The sequence below is a fragment of the Mesoplodon mirus genome, assembly GCF_964341445.2.
Source record: "Mesoplodon mirus genome assembly, chromosome: 7".
NCBI classification, from domain to species: domain Eukaryota; kingdom Metazoa; phylum Chordata; class Mammalia; order Artiodactyla; family Ziphiidae; genus Mesoplodon; species Mesoplodon mirus.
Window position 1 is genome coordinate 85,938,767 of NC_138983.1, and position 12,840 is coordinate 85,951,606.

The 12,840-nt window shown below is 45.5% G+C and overlaps 2 protein-coding genes across 2 annotated transcripts in view; both read left to right on the forward strand.

The window, feature by feature from the left end:
• The window catches only part of LOC309808843 (forkhead-associated domain-containing protein 1-like), a gene marked incomplete at its 5' end in the record, with an annotated part of 203,913 nt that overhangs the window by 127,491 nt on the left and 63,582 nt on the right, over positions 1-12,840 (forward strand). The window lies entirely within an intron of this gene.
• LOC309808030 (forkhead-associated domain-containing protein 1-like) overlaps positions 1-12,840 on the forward strand; it is a gene marked incomplete at its 5' end in the record, with an annotated part of 92,027 nt that overhangs the window by 28,551 nt on the left and 50,636 nt on the right. Inside the window, one exon of the mRNA XM_082628042.1 lies at positions 6,676-6,946. Within this exon, the coding sequence (XP_082484168.1) occupies positions 6,676-6,946 (271 nt within the window). The remainder of the gene's footprint in view (positions 1-6,675; positions 6,947-12,840) is intronic.

Sequence of the window (12,840 nt, forward strand, 5' to 3'; positions counted from 1 at the left end):
CTGAGACAGAACGCGGACCCGGCCAGGAACCTGGCCGCGTCCTGCTTCCTCTGGCAGACCACACCCTTTGTTACCAAATCAGAACTACGTTGCTCCTTCTCTGAACTTAGTTGATGATCCTTCATTCATTCATTCATTCATTCCGTCTCTCTATCTGGCAAGACCGAATTGAAGCAGGCCAAGTCTAGGGGTAGCAAAAGCTATTTGCAAAAATCCGGCTGTTTTCTCATTAGCTTCTATTTCCCATTTAATGGACTGACCAGGAAGCTGATTAGAACTTGAAAGGAAAGGAAAAACCATAAGATTGAAGATTTACAAGAAAATGGGAAAATTAGATGGGCCAGATCTCCTTTAACACAGCTGGGAAAACCCCAAACGAATGGCTTTTCTGAACAGCTCAAAGAGACTTAATTCTTTTAAGTTCCAAAACCTAAAAATAATGTATAACTTGGCGGTTCTGTGTTCTAAATGTATAACCCTGATTTCTCACACTGAAACCCCGTACATGATTTACCCTTTTCTTGGGGACATAGAATTATTACCCGTCTCTGAGTTACGGTGACATCCCGGGACTTGTTGAGATAAAGGCCATTTGTCCTGGCACCATGTAGCCCCCTCTCCTGGCTTCTGAGTTCTACTGGCCATGTTTTCTAGTCTCCATTCTGCCTTTCCAGGTCCATGGCTCCTCCATGCTGTGGTCAGTGTGCCTGCTCGCCACCATCACCCCTACCCCCCAGGCCCTTCCATACTGTGGGAATTAAGCTCCACATCTATGTATGTTAAATTCTTCTGTAAGGAAGCCGGTCTCTTCTCCCTCCTTTATGTATTTACTCACTAATGTATCTATGTCAGTATGGATCCATGTATACTGATTTTACACTTTGAGTTATAATCCAATACTCATTAACTATTACTTTGCTCAAATTCTTCCAGCCTTGGCCACTGGGAGCTCTTTCAGGTTGGTTGCTGTGTCCTTGAGCATCTCCCCACCTTTTCATTTTGGGCACTTCCTTACTCTCTGCTGTTACAAGGTGTGCCAGGCTTATCATGTATTTTCCCCATCCCAGCCCCAGAATCAAAGTGCTTTTTATTTGCACTATATTTGCCAACTGTTCAGCTCAGTCAGCGAACACCTACCATGAGTAGTAGGCACTCTGCTGGGTGCCAGCACAGCCAACGATTGGCTGGTAAATATTTAATGACCAGCTCTCTGGAAAAAGTAAAGTACATGGATGCATAGCATAAGGTTTACTGATATAAAGAATGTGTAGCACAGTCTTTCCATGTAACAAGAAATGCAGTACTCTTTCTTGTAAATTCTATATAGCCAGCTGAGTCTCACAGAATGCTTTCATTGACTTTAGGTGAACTCTTGTATCCATAGCCAATTTCTCATTGCAGTTGACGAATGAGAGAGTTCCCAACCTGAGCACTCGTGGGTATTTTTGGATATTTTGGATTTATGAATAATACAAGTGAAAAAAGAAAGACGTTAGAACTTCACATGTTCATCAGTGACATGAGTGACTTTGTTGCTGCATCAGATAATAATTTTCAAATACTCGAAGAACGTTTCCTCAATTTTTTGCTCTATTCATAACATAATGGCTAAGACACAACATGCTTTTGTATAATCTGCACTGTTAACATTTTCTCCATTATCATCTTAAGTCTAGGCAATCAACAAAACAAACAAAGAAACAAAATCAAACTGTACATGAACCACCATTATTAAACCTATTTATAAAATTTTTAAAAATCAAGCCCTGATTTATAGCATTTCCTGATTTCTATGGTGTAATACGCCCTCCACGGTCAACTTCAAGCTCCCAATGACACATCCCTGAATACAGAGATGGAAAGAGAGGTGTGGTAACACATCACTGTGTAGCATTTCCAACAGACACATATAGTAGAGTGAAATAACCTCAAGAGCATAGGTAATAATAAAATAGAGTAAAATAATTAGGAAGGGGTGAGTTTTAAGTTTGTATCACCTTTGTTTCTGATATAATTTAAGTGTAAATTTATGTAAGTTAATTCTTACTAATGGCTGTGTTTATCAACCAGTTGGCAAAATTCCTGGACATTTAACAATCGGTTCTCGTGGGCGGGTACCAGCTGACCCCAGGACTCCTCTGGTACAGCAGTAAACATACCACAGGTCTTCCCGGATGGAGGCTGGGGTCCTCTGAGCTGCTTCCAGGGCGTGGCATGTACCAGATGAATAACACTTCCATAAGACAGTTGTCAGTGTTCCTAGAAAATCCCATTTCTAAGTAGCCCATGTGATGTCTTGTGGTTTTTCACACCATCTAATGTTCATTTCCTTTTTTTAACTCGGAAAATATCCTATCATTCACTAACCAATCATCTAAGATCCGTTTGTGAGTATGGAAAGCAGGTAATAAATCATGACTTCGAGTAACCTAGAAGTCCTAAGAGCACAGGTATTGGAGTCCAATAGTGTCACCACTTCCTGGCTGTGAGACCTTGGGCAAGTCATTTAACCTCTCTGAGCTTCAGTTTCTTAATCCACACAATGAGGGGTAAAATGCCTCCTGCAAGGTTATTCTGGAGATCAGATGAGACCACATGCATTAAGTGCCCAGCACAGTCTGTGGCACATCTGAGGCTTCTCTACACAGTGGCTCATAGCCGTTGTATTGTCCACAATTACTTACAAATGGCAGAGCACATAACAAGCTCTCCAAGGGCAAGGTCTAAGTTTCCACCTTCTCTGCAGGCTCCAGGGCTTCCTGGCAGAATTCATGTGTACTGTAGGCACTCGATGTGCAAACTACTTCCAATTTTTTTTAGGGTCTCCCTTTCAACTTATACTCTTTACAGGGTTAGAAGCAGATATTGGAGAAATAACACAAAGAACAAGTAGATAATTTGAAAGAAAATGGATAGTGACTTCTTGAGTAAATCATTGACTCATGTTTTTTAAAGCTAATATAAATTCACCTGTGGATGTGGTCGTGGTTAACCAGGTGGTTGACAACCTGCTATTTTAAAGGTAGTATGGAAAAGAAATCAGGAGTATCACATATGCTATCTCAAAAACAAAACAAAAAAACCAACCATGGTAACATACCATATGGTCAGAGAACAGACACAAAGAAAGAGAAAAGGCATTAGTGTGTATTTTTAAACTAAAGTTTCTAAAAACAGACTTGGGGACTTCCCCGGTGACACCGTGGATAAGAACCCACCTGCCAATGCAGGGGACACAGGTTCGAGCCCTGGTCCGGGAAGATCCCACATGTTGCAGAGTAACAGCCCGTGCACCACAACTACTGAGCCTGCGCTCTAGAGCCCACGAGCCACAACTACTGAGCCCATGTGCCCCAGCTACTGCAGCCCATGTGCCTAGAGCCCACACTCCGAAACAAGAGAAGCCACCGCAAGGAGAAGCCCATGCACCACAACGAGGAGTAGCCCCTGCTCGCCGCAACTAAAGAAAGCCTGCACGTAGCAACGAAAACCCAACACCACCAAAAATAAATAAAATTAAATCTAAAATAAAAAAATAATAAAAACAGACTTGTTGATAACTGACATTGACCCCATGCTTCCTGTACAGCCCAGAGCTGGCTTTTAAATGTGAGTCTTTTTCTTATGTTTGCTTTTCTCCCTGCCTGTTTCATTGTAGTTACCATCAGCAATTTCTGAGAAAACCTTGACCTTCCCTGTGATAGAGCAAGCCGGCAAACTAGAGAAAACCCACTTTAACCATCCAACTAAAGCTACCCTCAAGCAACACGCTTCAGAGAAAAAAAAAAAAACACTTTATTTTTTAATTTTTAAACCCAAAGAGCTTGGAGTCTGCTGCATTTACACATCTTTGAATCCTTCCCCCATAGGGGCCCTATCGTTCGGGCTCTGTGTGCTGCAAGCGACAGAAACCAGCTCTAGCCGGCCTCAGGGATGGAGCACTTCAGGGTAGCACCCCAGCCAAGGCTCAAAACCAGCTTCCTTATTTTCCCCACCATGTTCACAGCAGCATAGTTACAATAGCCAAGAGGTAGAAACCATCCAAATGCCCGTGACGCTTAATGGATAAACAAAATACACTCTAAACTGTATGATGGAATATTGTTTAGCCTTAAAAATGAAGGAAATTCTGACATGTTACAACATGGATGAACCTTGAGGGCATTATGCTAAGTGAAATACGCCAGTCACAAAAAGACAGGTACCATGTGATTTCACTTATTTGAGGTACTTGGTACTTAGAGTAGTCCAATTCATAGAGACAGAATGTTGGTCACCACGGGCTGGGTGGCGGAGGGAATGGGGAGTTGTTGTCTAATGGTTAATAGAGTTTACGTTTTGCAAGACGAAAAAGTTCTGGAGATCCATCTCACAGAAATGTGACTATACTTAACACCACTGAACTGTATACTTTAAAATGGCTAAGATGATAAATTTTATGTTGCAGGTTATTTACCACAATCTGAAAAATAAATAAACAGCTTCCCTCTCTCCATGTCTGGGCTCCACTCCCTCATGCTGGCTGCATTGTGAAGTCCCACCAGGTCACTCCAGATCCTGGTGTCCAGCCAAGTCTTCTTGGGTCTCCTTGGCTCTGATTGGATCACTTGCCCCACCACTGAACCAATCAGTATGTCCAGGGAGTGTGATTGGTTGATTGCTTAGCCCCACCCACAGCAATGGGCCGACAGATTGGGAGGGAGATTCCTGGAATTTCCAGAAGAGCCAGGTGGGTTGCGGCCTGTCCACTACGGCAGTGAACCACTTGAGGCATGAGATATGAGCACTCCCTTTAGCACCCTGGCAGTTAGTGGGCAGTGAGGCACATCTACCTGAGCATCCCAGCACAAAAGGGAATTCCTCCACACTACCCGTGGTCTCTCGATTTGTTTTCTATCAGGCGGGGGTAAAACATATTCAAATTTCCCCCTTCCCACCTTCAGCCCTTTCATTCGATAAATCTTTATTAAATCGATGAGGAAAGGTTGTAGGAATGATTGAGGCAAGACAGCCCCAGAGGAGAGGACGGGAAGGGATAGGATGGATGGAGAAGTGAGTGCAAGGCAGAAGCAGGACACCTCAGCTTCTAAAAGGAGAGAAAGGAAGAAAGCTTAGGTGGAGACCGAGGTGCCCACCGTGGAGAGAAATTCGAATCTTCACATAAGGTAACAGAGTTCTGGAACACTGCCAAGTCCGTTCCTGAAACAGGTTTCAACGGGGCCAGTGTCATCATAAATGCTGGGCCAGGTGTCGCCAGGCAATTGGAGTTTGATTTTCCCGAACAGTGTTCTCTCTGACTCCAAAAAAGTCTTCAGGGGAATTCATCGGATTCTTGACTTGGCTGGGAAAGACTGTAGCTAAAAGACTGGTTTGGGAACCTGAGTGAGTGGAGAACCTTCCTCTTGAATACAATCCAGCTGGAGCTATAGGAAGTTCTGTCTGCCAGTGCTCCTATTTCGGAAGCATTCTGTCCTGTTTCTCATTATGTGTCTGCAGTCTGCAGAAAGAGAAACGTGACCGCCACAGGCGGCAAACCTTTGAACTTAGCTTCTTCCTTGAAAAGTGTGTTTTTTTCTGCCAAGCGACTGGGGGTGGGGTTGGGGCGGAAAAGGGAGAGAGAGACAGAGAGGGAAAGGGCTTTCCAGAACCCCAGTCCCACCACCCTCTCCACCACCACCTGAGCTTGGTGAAGTCCTTAACCTCTCCAAGCCTCATTTGTAAGCTAGGAATAAGGAGAGCTCCTCCCCTTCAGGGCTATCGAGAGAAATCGGTGAGTAATTACAATAAATGGTAGCATTCACGATGTCACGGTTTAACCACTAGGCTCGGGGAGGGACGGCCACAACAGCATTAACCAAGACAAAGCCAGGTGTCAGCACCTCTCAGCATTTGCTTCTCCCGGTGTAGATGGATTTTGATGTGCTCTCTAATGAAAGTAGATACAGACATCTTCCGCCGGGTCAGATGAAAAAAGGTTCTCTCGATAGATATTTATGGAGCGTCTGGCAAGAATCAGATGTGGCAGATGTTGAGGATCACAGGCTAATGAGCCAGCTGGGTTTCGAGCCAGTTGGGGTGCCTGCCACCCCAGAGCTCTCGGCTTCGGGGAACAAGTGGAATGGGAGTGCCAGGGAGACACAGTGTGGATGTGTGTGTCCTGGAGAGCTGGGCTTGAATCTCGGAGATGTGTTCATTCATTCTTTCAACCAGTATTTAAGGACCTACTGTGTATGTGCCAAGGGTTTATTCTAGGAGCTGAGGATACGGTGCTGAGCAAGGTAGAAAAAAAGCTGTCAGCCTCTCAGAGCTCAGAGGTGGCGTTGTACCAGCTCAGACGCTCACTGCCAAATCTGTGATCCTGGGAAAGTCACTAGGTCTTGCTCAGCCTCGGGCTCGTCACAAAGCATCAGGGGTATTAAATGAGGTAATGCATGTGAATCTCTTGACTGGGTGCCTGGCACGAAGTCTGCACCCAATAAATGGTGGTGCGATAGTGTGCAAGGTGACCCATGGTGGGGACCACCATCCCAAATTTGGGGAGAGTCTGGGAGGGCTTCCTGGGAGAAGTGACTTATACGCCGAAATCTAGGGCAGCAATTATGTCGCCGGGACAGAAAGGTGAAGACCACCCCAGCTGCTCGTAACCTCCCCTGACCCTCTTGTCTGCCCCTGCAGGTCTCCTTCCCATGGGTGAGGGGCCCAGCACCTTGGCCAAGGCCACAGCCACCTTGGGCCACCCAGCAACTGAACCAGTCACCCTCACCACCACAGACCCCCTTCTACCCGGGCATCTGGCCAGCGCCAGTGCAGAGGAGCTGGTCGCAGGGGTCCCCCGAGCCCCCCATGGTCCCACCAGCCTCCCACAGGCAGCCCATGAGTGCCAGCAAGAAGATGTTCTCCTTCGAGGTGGACAGAGCCGCCCACAGCGTTCCCATCATCAGGCAAGGTACTCATGGGTGCTTCCTTGGCGGCTTAGGGGAGGGGCTTTTGCTAGGAGGATGGGTCTCAGTTTCTGCTTTCCCCTTTTTTTTAAAATTTTTATTGAGGTGCAGTTGATTTACAGTGTTGTGTTAGTTTCAGGTATGCAGCACACTGAATCTGTTCAACATATACATGTATCCACTCTTTTTTAGATTCTTTTCCCATATAGACCATTACAGAGTGTTGAGGAGAGTTCCCTGTGCTATCCAGTAGGTCCTTCTTAGTTATCTCCTTTATGTATAGTATTGTGTATGTCAATCCCTCTCTTCCAATTTATCCCTCCCCCCTCTTATTCCCGGTAACCATAAGTTTATTTTCTACATCTGTAACTCTATCTCTGTTTTGTAGATAAGTTCATTTGTACCTTTTTTTAGATTCCACATATAAGCAATATGGTATGATATTTGTCTTTCTCTGGCTTTTGCTTATGTTCTCTGGTTCTGAAGTAGAACATAATCAAATGTGAAAAAATTGGGATAAGCAGAAAGTTAGAAAACAGTAAAAGATAAGCTGTCACCCTTATCACCAGAATTCTCCCTGTTGACTTTTTGGTACAAACTCCTCCAAGACTGTGCTCTGCCCATCTGCACACGTCAGTACCTCTGTGGTGAGTGTGTGTGTGTGTGTGTGTGTGTGTGTGTGTGTTTGTACATATATATGAATATATATGAATGTGTATCAGAATCTAAATTTATATACTTCGACTCAGATGTACAGACATATTGGTAACTGAAATCCCTCTTGCCTTAAGAGGTTTTTAAATATTTTATTACCATTTTACAGGTAAGAGGAGACTGAGGCTTATGGAGAAAATTACTTCTCCAGAGGTTATGTATTCAATCTAATCTAATCTAACGCTTTTCAGTCAAATTTAAGGCTGGTTATCTCAGTGACTGTCACTCACAGCCTGGTCACTTTGGGGACACGCAGCCATCAGGGTTTCCTTCTCCCCCCCTCCCCCCGAGAAGGCCTCATGGCATTTGGGGAGGAGACTTCCTGTCTGTCACCATCCTCTTGGCCTTGTCAGCCTTACTGGCAGTGTAGCTGGCTCAACTTAGTCCCTGGCATGATTCCCAGGTTTCTTCTGTGGCCACTGGTGTGAAGGTCCCATTCTCTGTTTTCTGCGTCCCAGCCCCAGACCCCTCTGAGTCCCCAGGTCTCTCGATGCCTCCACACCCTTCCCTGGTCTCACTCAGGACCACTCACCTATTCACTTCCCTCAGCCATTCAAATAATAGTTATTATTCTGAAATATACAGACTAAGGAGCAAATGAAAGGTATCTCTGCAGTTTACATCATCATCATCATCATCTAAGGAATGCTCATGTACCTACAACACAAGTTAAGAAATTACTCAGCCGTTTCCCCCCAGCATTTTAATGTGAAAACTTTCAAACCTACAGCAAAGCAAAAAGAATTTTACAGGGACACCTCTCCTCCTAATTCTACCGCTAACACTTTGCTGTACTCTTTATTACATTTCTGTCTACCCATCCTTCTTGTCCTGCATTAATCCATCTTATTTTTTGGATGCATTTCAAAATAAATAGCACACATCTGTAGTCCTCCCCCTAAATGCTTTAGCACATATACCATTAACTAGAATTCAACATTTTTGTCTCCTTCATGTAAAATGAACACACAATGTGTATTAGTTATCATGATTGCATAACGAATTCTCCCCAAACGTAGCAGCCTAAAGCAAAAATCAAACATGTGTTATCATCTATATGGTTTCTGTGGGTCAGGAATTTGGCAGCAGCTTAGCAGGACGGCTGTGGCTCAGGGTCCCTCGTAAGGCTGCAGTCATCTGAAGGCTTGACCTGGGCCGGAGGATCCACTTCCAAGACGGCGTGCTCACATGGCTGTCAGCAGGGGGCCCCGGTTCCTCACCACATGGACCTCCCCAGAGAGTGGCTCGAGCGTTCTCATGACAAGGCAGCTGCTCCTCCTGAGCAAGTGATCCTGGAGGACAAGATGGAAATGGCAACATCTCTTGTGACTAAGCTTCAGAAGTCATGCTCTGTCATTGCTGCAATATCCTGCTGGTTACACAGGGCGTCACCCTCCAGTGTGGGAGAAGACTACAGACAGGCCTGAAGACCAGGAGGCGGGGATTATCAGCAGTCATCTTGGAGGCTGGCTACCACAGCCTGCCCTCGGGTCCTCAATGATTCACACTCCTCCTCCTCTCTCCCGAGGCCCCCCAAAATCTCACCCCAGTAACAGCATCGGCTCAAATTCCAGAATCTCGTCTAAATCAAGTCCAGGTACAGATAGGGCTCATGGGTGTAGTACGTTACGTTCAGCTCATCAAGTACTACTTCCAGAAATCTGAAGACCTCTGAACAAAGGGTCTGTCCCTCACACACCCAGCACATATTGGTGGGACAGACATAGCATCACTGCTACATACACTCCTCTTGTTCCAAAAGAAGAAAAACAGGAAACACACAGGAGTCCCTGGCCCAAAGCAGTTCTGAAGTCCAGCTGGGAAAATATCGGCAGTTCCTTGACTGGGCTTCAGTCCAACTCTTGCCCAGAAATGACTTTCCAGGGCTCTTGGCTCTGCCCCTGGTCCGTGAGTTCCGCCTTCTGAGTCGTCCTCCCTTTCCTATGAAAGGTGTCCCATGGATGTGGCTGCATAGTTTTATAGCCTGCTTCCTGCCTGTAGAAGCTTGGGGGTCCAGATGCTTCTTTGACTTTTGTGGGTCTCTGTCAGTCTGAGTTGGCAGTGCTTCTTATTGGGGTTCATCCTATCAGGCAAAAACCACGCCCACAGATTTTTTTGTCACAAGCCCTTCCACCATGGGCTTCTGCAAAGACTGACAAAGGACAGAAGCTTCTTAGAAGCCCAGTTCTTGGATCGAAGGGTTGTCTTGGACACTGCCCTGGACCTGTATTCTTAACAAAGGATTTTAAAACCACACCCTCAGCTTCTTCTCTAGACTGTGATTTCTTGAGAGTGCCCTTGATTTGATCTTTGCCCAGAACCTGTTTCTTACATTTCATTTGCCACCTGGAGAGGCAGGGAATTTTCAAGCCCAGAGCATTGCCCTGGTTTAACAGCCCTTCCTTTAACTGTCTCTCCCCCTCACATTTCACTATAAGTAGCAAGAAGTAACCAGGCAGCACCTTCCAAGACTCTGTCTGGGACTCTCTTTAGCTTGACCACTCAGCCTCATCACAAACATTTTCTACCTTCCTCATGACCACAGGCAACGTGTTAGGAAACCTTCTGCCACCACCTGACAAGGATCCCTTAACCCCAGTAACATTTTCCTCACTTTCCTGGAACCCTTCCCTCACGGCCTCCTCAAAGGCCATCGGGCTTCTACTAAGACTCTTCAGGCTTTCTCAAAGAGTCTTGGCCAAAGTCCTCCAGCTTCTGGCCACTGTTCCATCCCAAACCACTCCACATTTTAGGGTTTTTGTTAAATTTTCCACCACTCCTGGTGCCCAAACCTGTATTTGCTACTTATTGTTGCATAACAAATTACTGCAGGATGTAATGGCCTAAAACAACAGTAAACATTTATTATCTCATAGCTTCTCTGAGTCAGGAAGTTGGGAATGGCTTAGCTGGGGGATTCTTGCTCAGGCTTGTCCATGAGGTGGCAGTAATGGTGGTGGCTGGGCTGTGGTCCTCTGGAGGCTTGTCTGGGGCTGGAGGACCCACCTCTAGGATGGGTCACTCCCATGGCTTTTGGTAAGAGGCCTCAGTTCTTCACTAAGCGGACCTCTCCATATGTTGCTTCAGTATCCTCAAGCTGCCAGCTCCTCCAGACAAGTGGTCCTAGAGAGTGAGGCAGAAGCTGCAATGTCTTTTAGGATCTAACCTCAGGAATCAAACTGTGTCATTTCTGCAATATCCTTGGTTACATAGAGAAGCTTTGTTACAGACTGAATTGCATTCCCCCAAAATGCATATGCTGAGGCCTCAATCCCAATATCGCAGAATGTGACCATATTTGGAGATAGTGTATTGAAATAGATGAGTAAGTTCAAATGAGATGATTGGGTGGGCCCTAATCCAAGGGCTGGTGTCCTTGTAAGAAGAGAGAGAGAGACGCCAGGGATGCACGTGCACAGAGAAAAGGGCATGTGAGGACACAGCAGGAAGGTGGCCGTCTGCAAGCCAAGGAGAGAGGCCTAACCCTGCCCACACCTTGATCTTGGACTTCCAGCCTCCAGAACTGTGAGAAAATGAATTTCTTTTGTTAAGACCTCCTGTGGTGTTTTGTTATGGCAGCCCCAGCTAACTAATTTAAAGTCCATCCAGTATTGGAGAGGATGATGCAAGGGTCTGAATACCAGGAGACAAGAATCAGTGGGGCCATCTTGGAGACTGGCTACCACACCATGAAAGGTGTAGATCTTGAGTGTGCTCACTGAGTTTTGACGGTCGTGTACACCTATGTAACCCAAACTCCTATCAAGATATAGAACATTACCATCACCCCAGAAAGTTCCCTCATGTCCCTCCCCAGTCAATTCCCAGCCCCAGGCCCCAGAGGCACCCACTCTTCTGAACTCTTTTCCAGCCATGGATTAGATATTCCTGTTCTAGAATCTCAAGTACACAGAACCATGTAGTACACATTCCTTTGTGGAAGGCTTCTTTCACTCAGCATAGTATTTCTGAGATTCATTCATTTTGTTGTATGGATCATGTTCTGTTTTATGAACATATATACAGGGTTTTGTGGGGTTTTTTTAATGCGTCCTTTGGACACATGTCACATGGGCTGTTTCTTTTCTTTTTTTCACTCCGCCATTTAAATTTTTCCACTGTAATCACCGGTTTCTCCAGTGCCATGTTGAACTTGGGGCTTCTCTAAAGGACTTGCATCCCCCCTGGAGAAATGAAGGAAGAGTCGTATGGCTTAGAGTCCCTCACATCTACCTGGGCTCTATCTCCTCAGCCTCTCAGCCAGGTCTCATGTTTCCAAACGTTTACCCTCGTTCCCCTGACACACTCCCCATCCTCAGAAAAGGACTTTCATCTTCCCGTGTCATGGGGAGTTCCTTTGTGTCTGGGCCTCTCTACTCCACGCTTCAGAGAAAACTCTGTGCTCCAGTCCTCCATGCTGTCTCTTGACAGAAAACACCTCTTTTTAAGGGTTCCGAGAAAGCTCTTTCCTCTCTTAGCAAAGCTGGGCTCTTCCAATTAAATTGGTTTACTGTTAGACTGTCACCTTGCTTTAGACTTGAAAAATTCTATTTGAAAACCCAAAGCCAAGGATTTATTTACTGCAGATCAGGTCAGGGTTTCTCAATCTTGGCACAGTGACAGGTGGGTCGCATAACTCCTTGTTGAAGGATCTGTCCTGTCCACTGTAGAGTGTTTAGCAGCATCCCTGACTCCTACCCACCAGAGATACCAGTAGCAACACCACCACCACCACCCCTAACTGTGGTTCTCAAAAATGTCTCCAGACGTTGTCAAAAGTCAGAACGTCATTTTGCCTGGGGGAAAACTCACCCTGTTCTAGTTAATACTCATCCTTCCTTTACCACAAGGCAATAAAACGTCAGCTCCAAGGCCAAATCTTAATGGCAAGAGCTCATGGGAGGTGGGGAAGAATTACTGAGAAAAGAAAATATGTGGAGTGACTTATTAAAATAGCATCTTGATTCATATATATATATATATATATTCCAATAATGGGATCATATGAACCTAACATAGGTAACCTTTTTTTTTCTTTTTTTTGCCGTGCCGCTCAGCTTGCAGGATCTTTGTTCCCCAGCCAGGGATGGAACCTGTGCCCCCTGCAGTGGAAGCACAGAATCCTAATCACTGGACTGCCAAGGAATTCCCTACCTGATTTTTAAAATTCAATAATATGTCATAA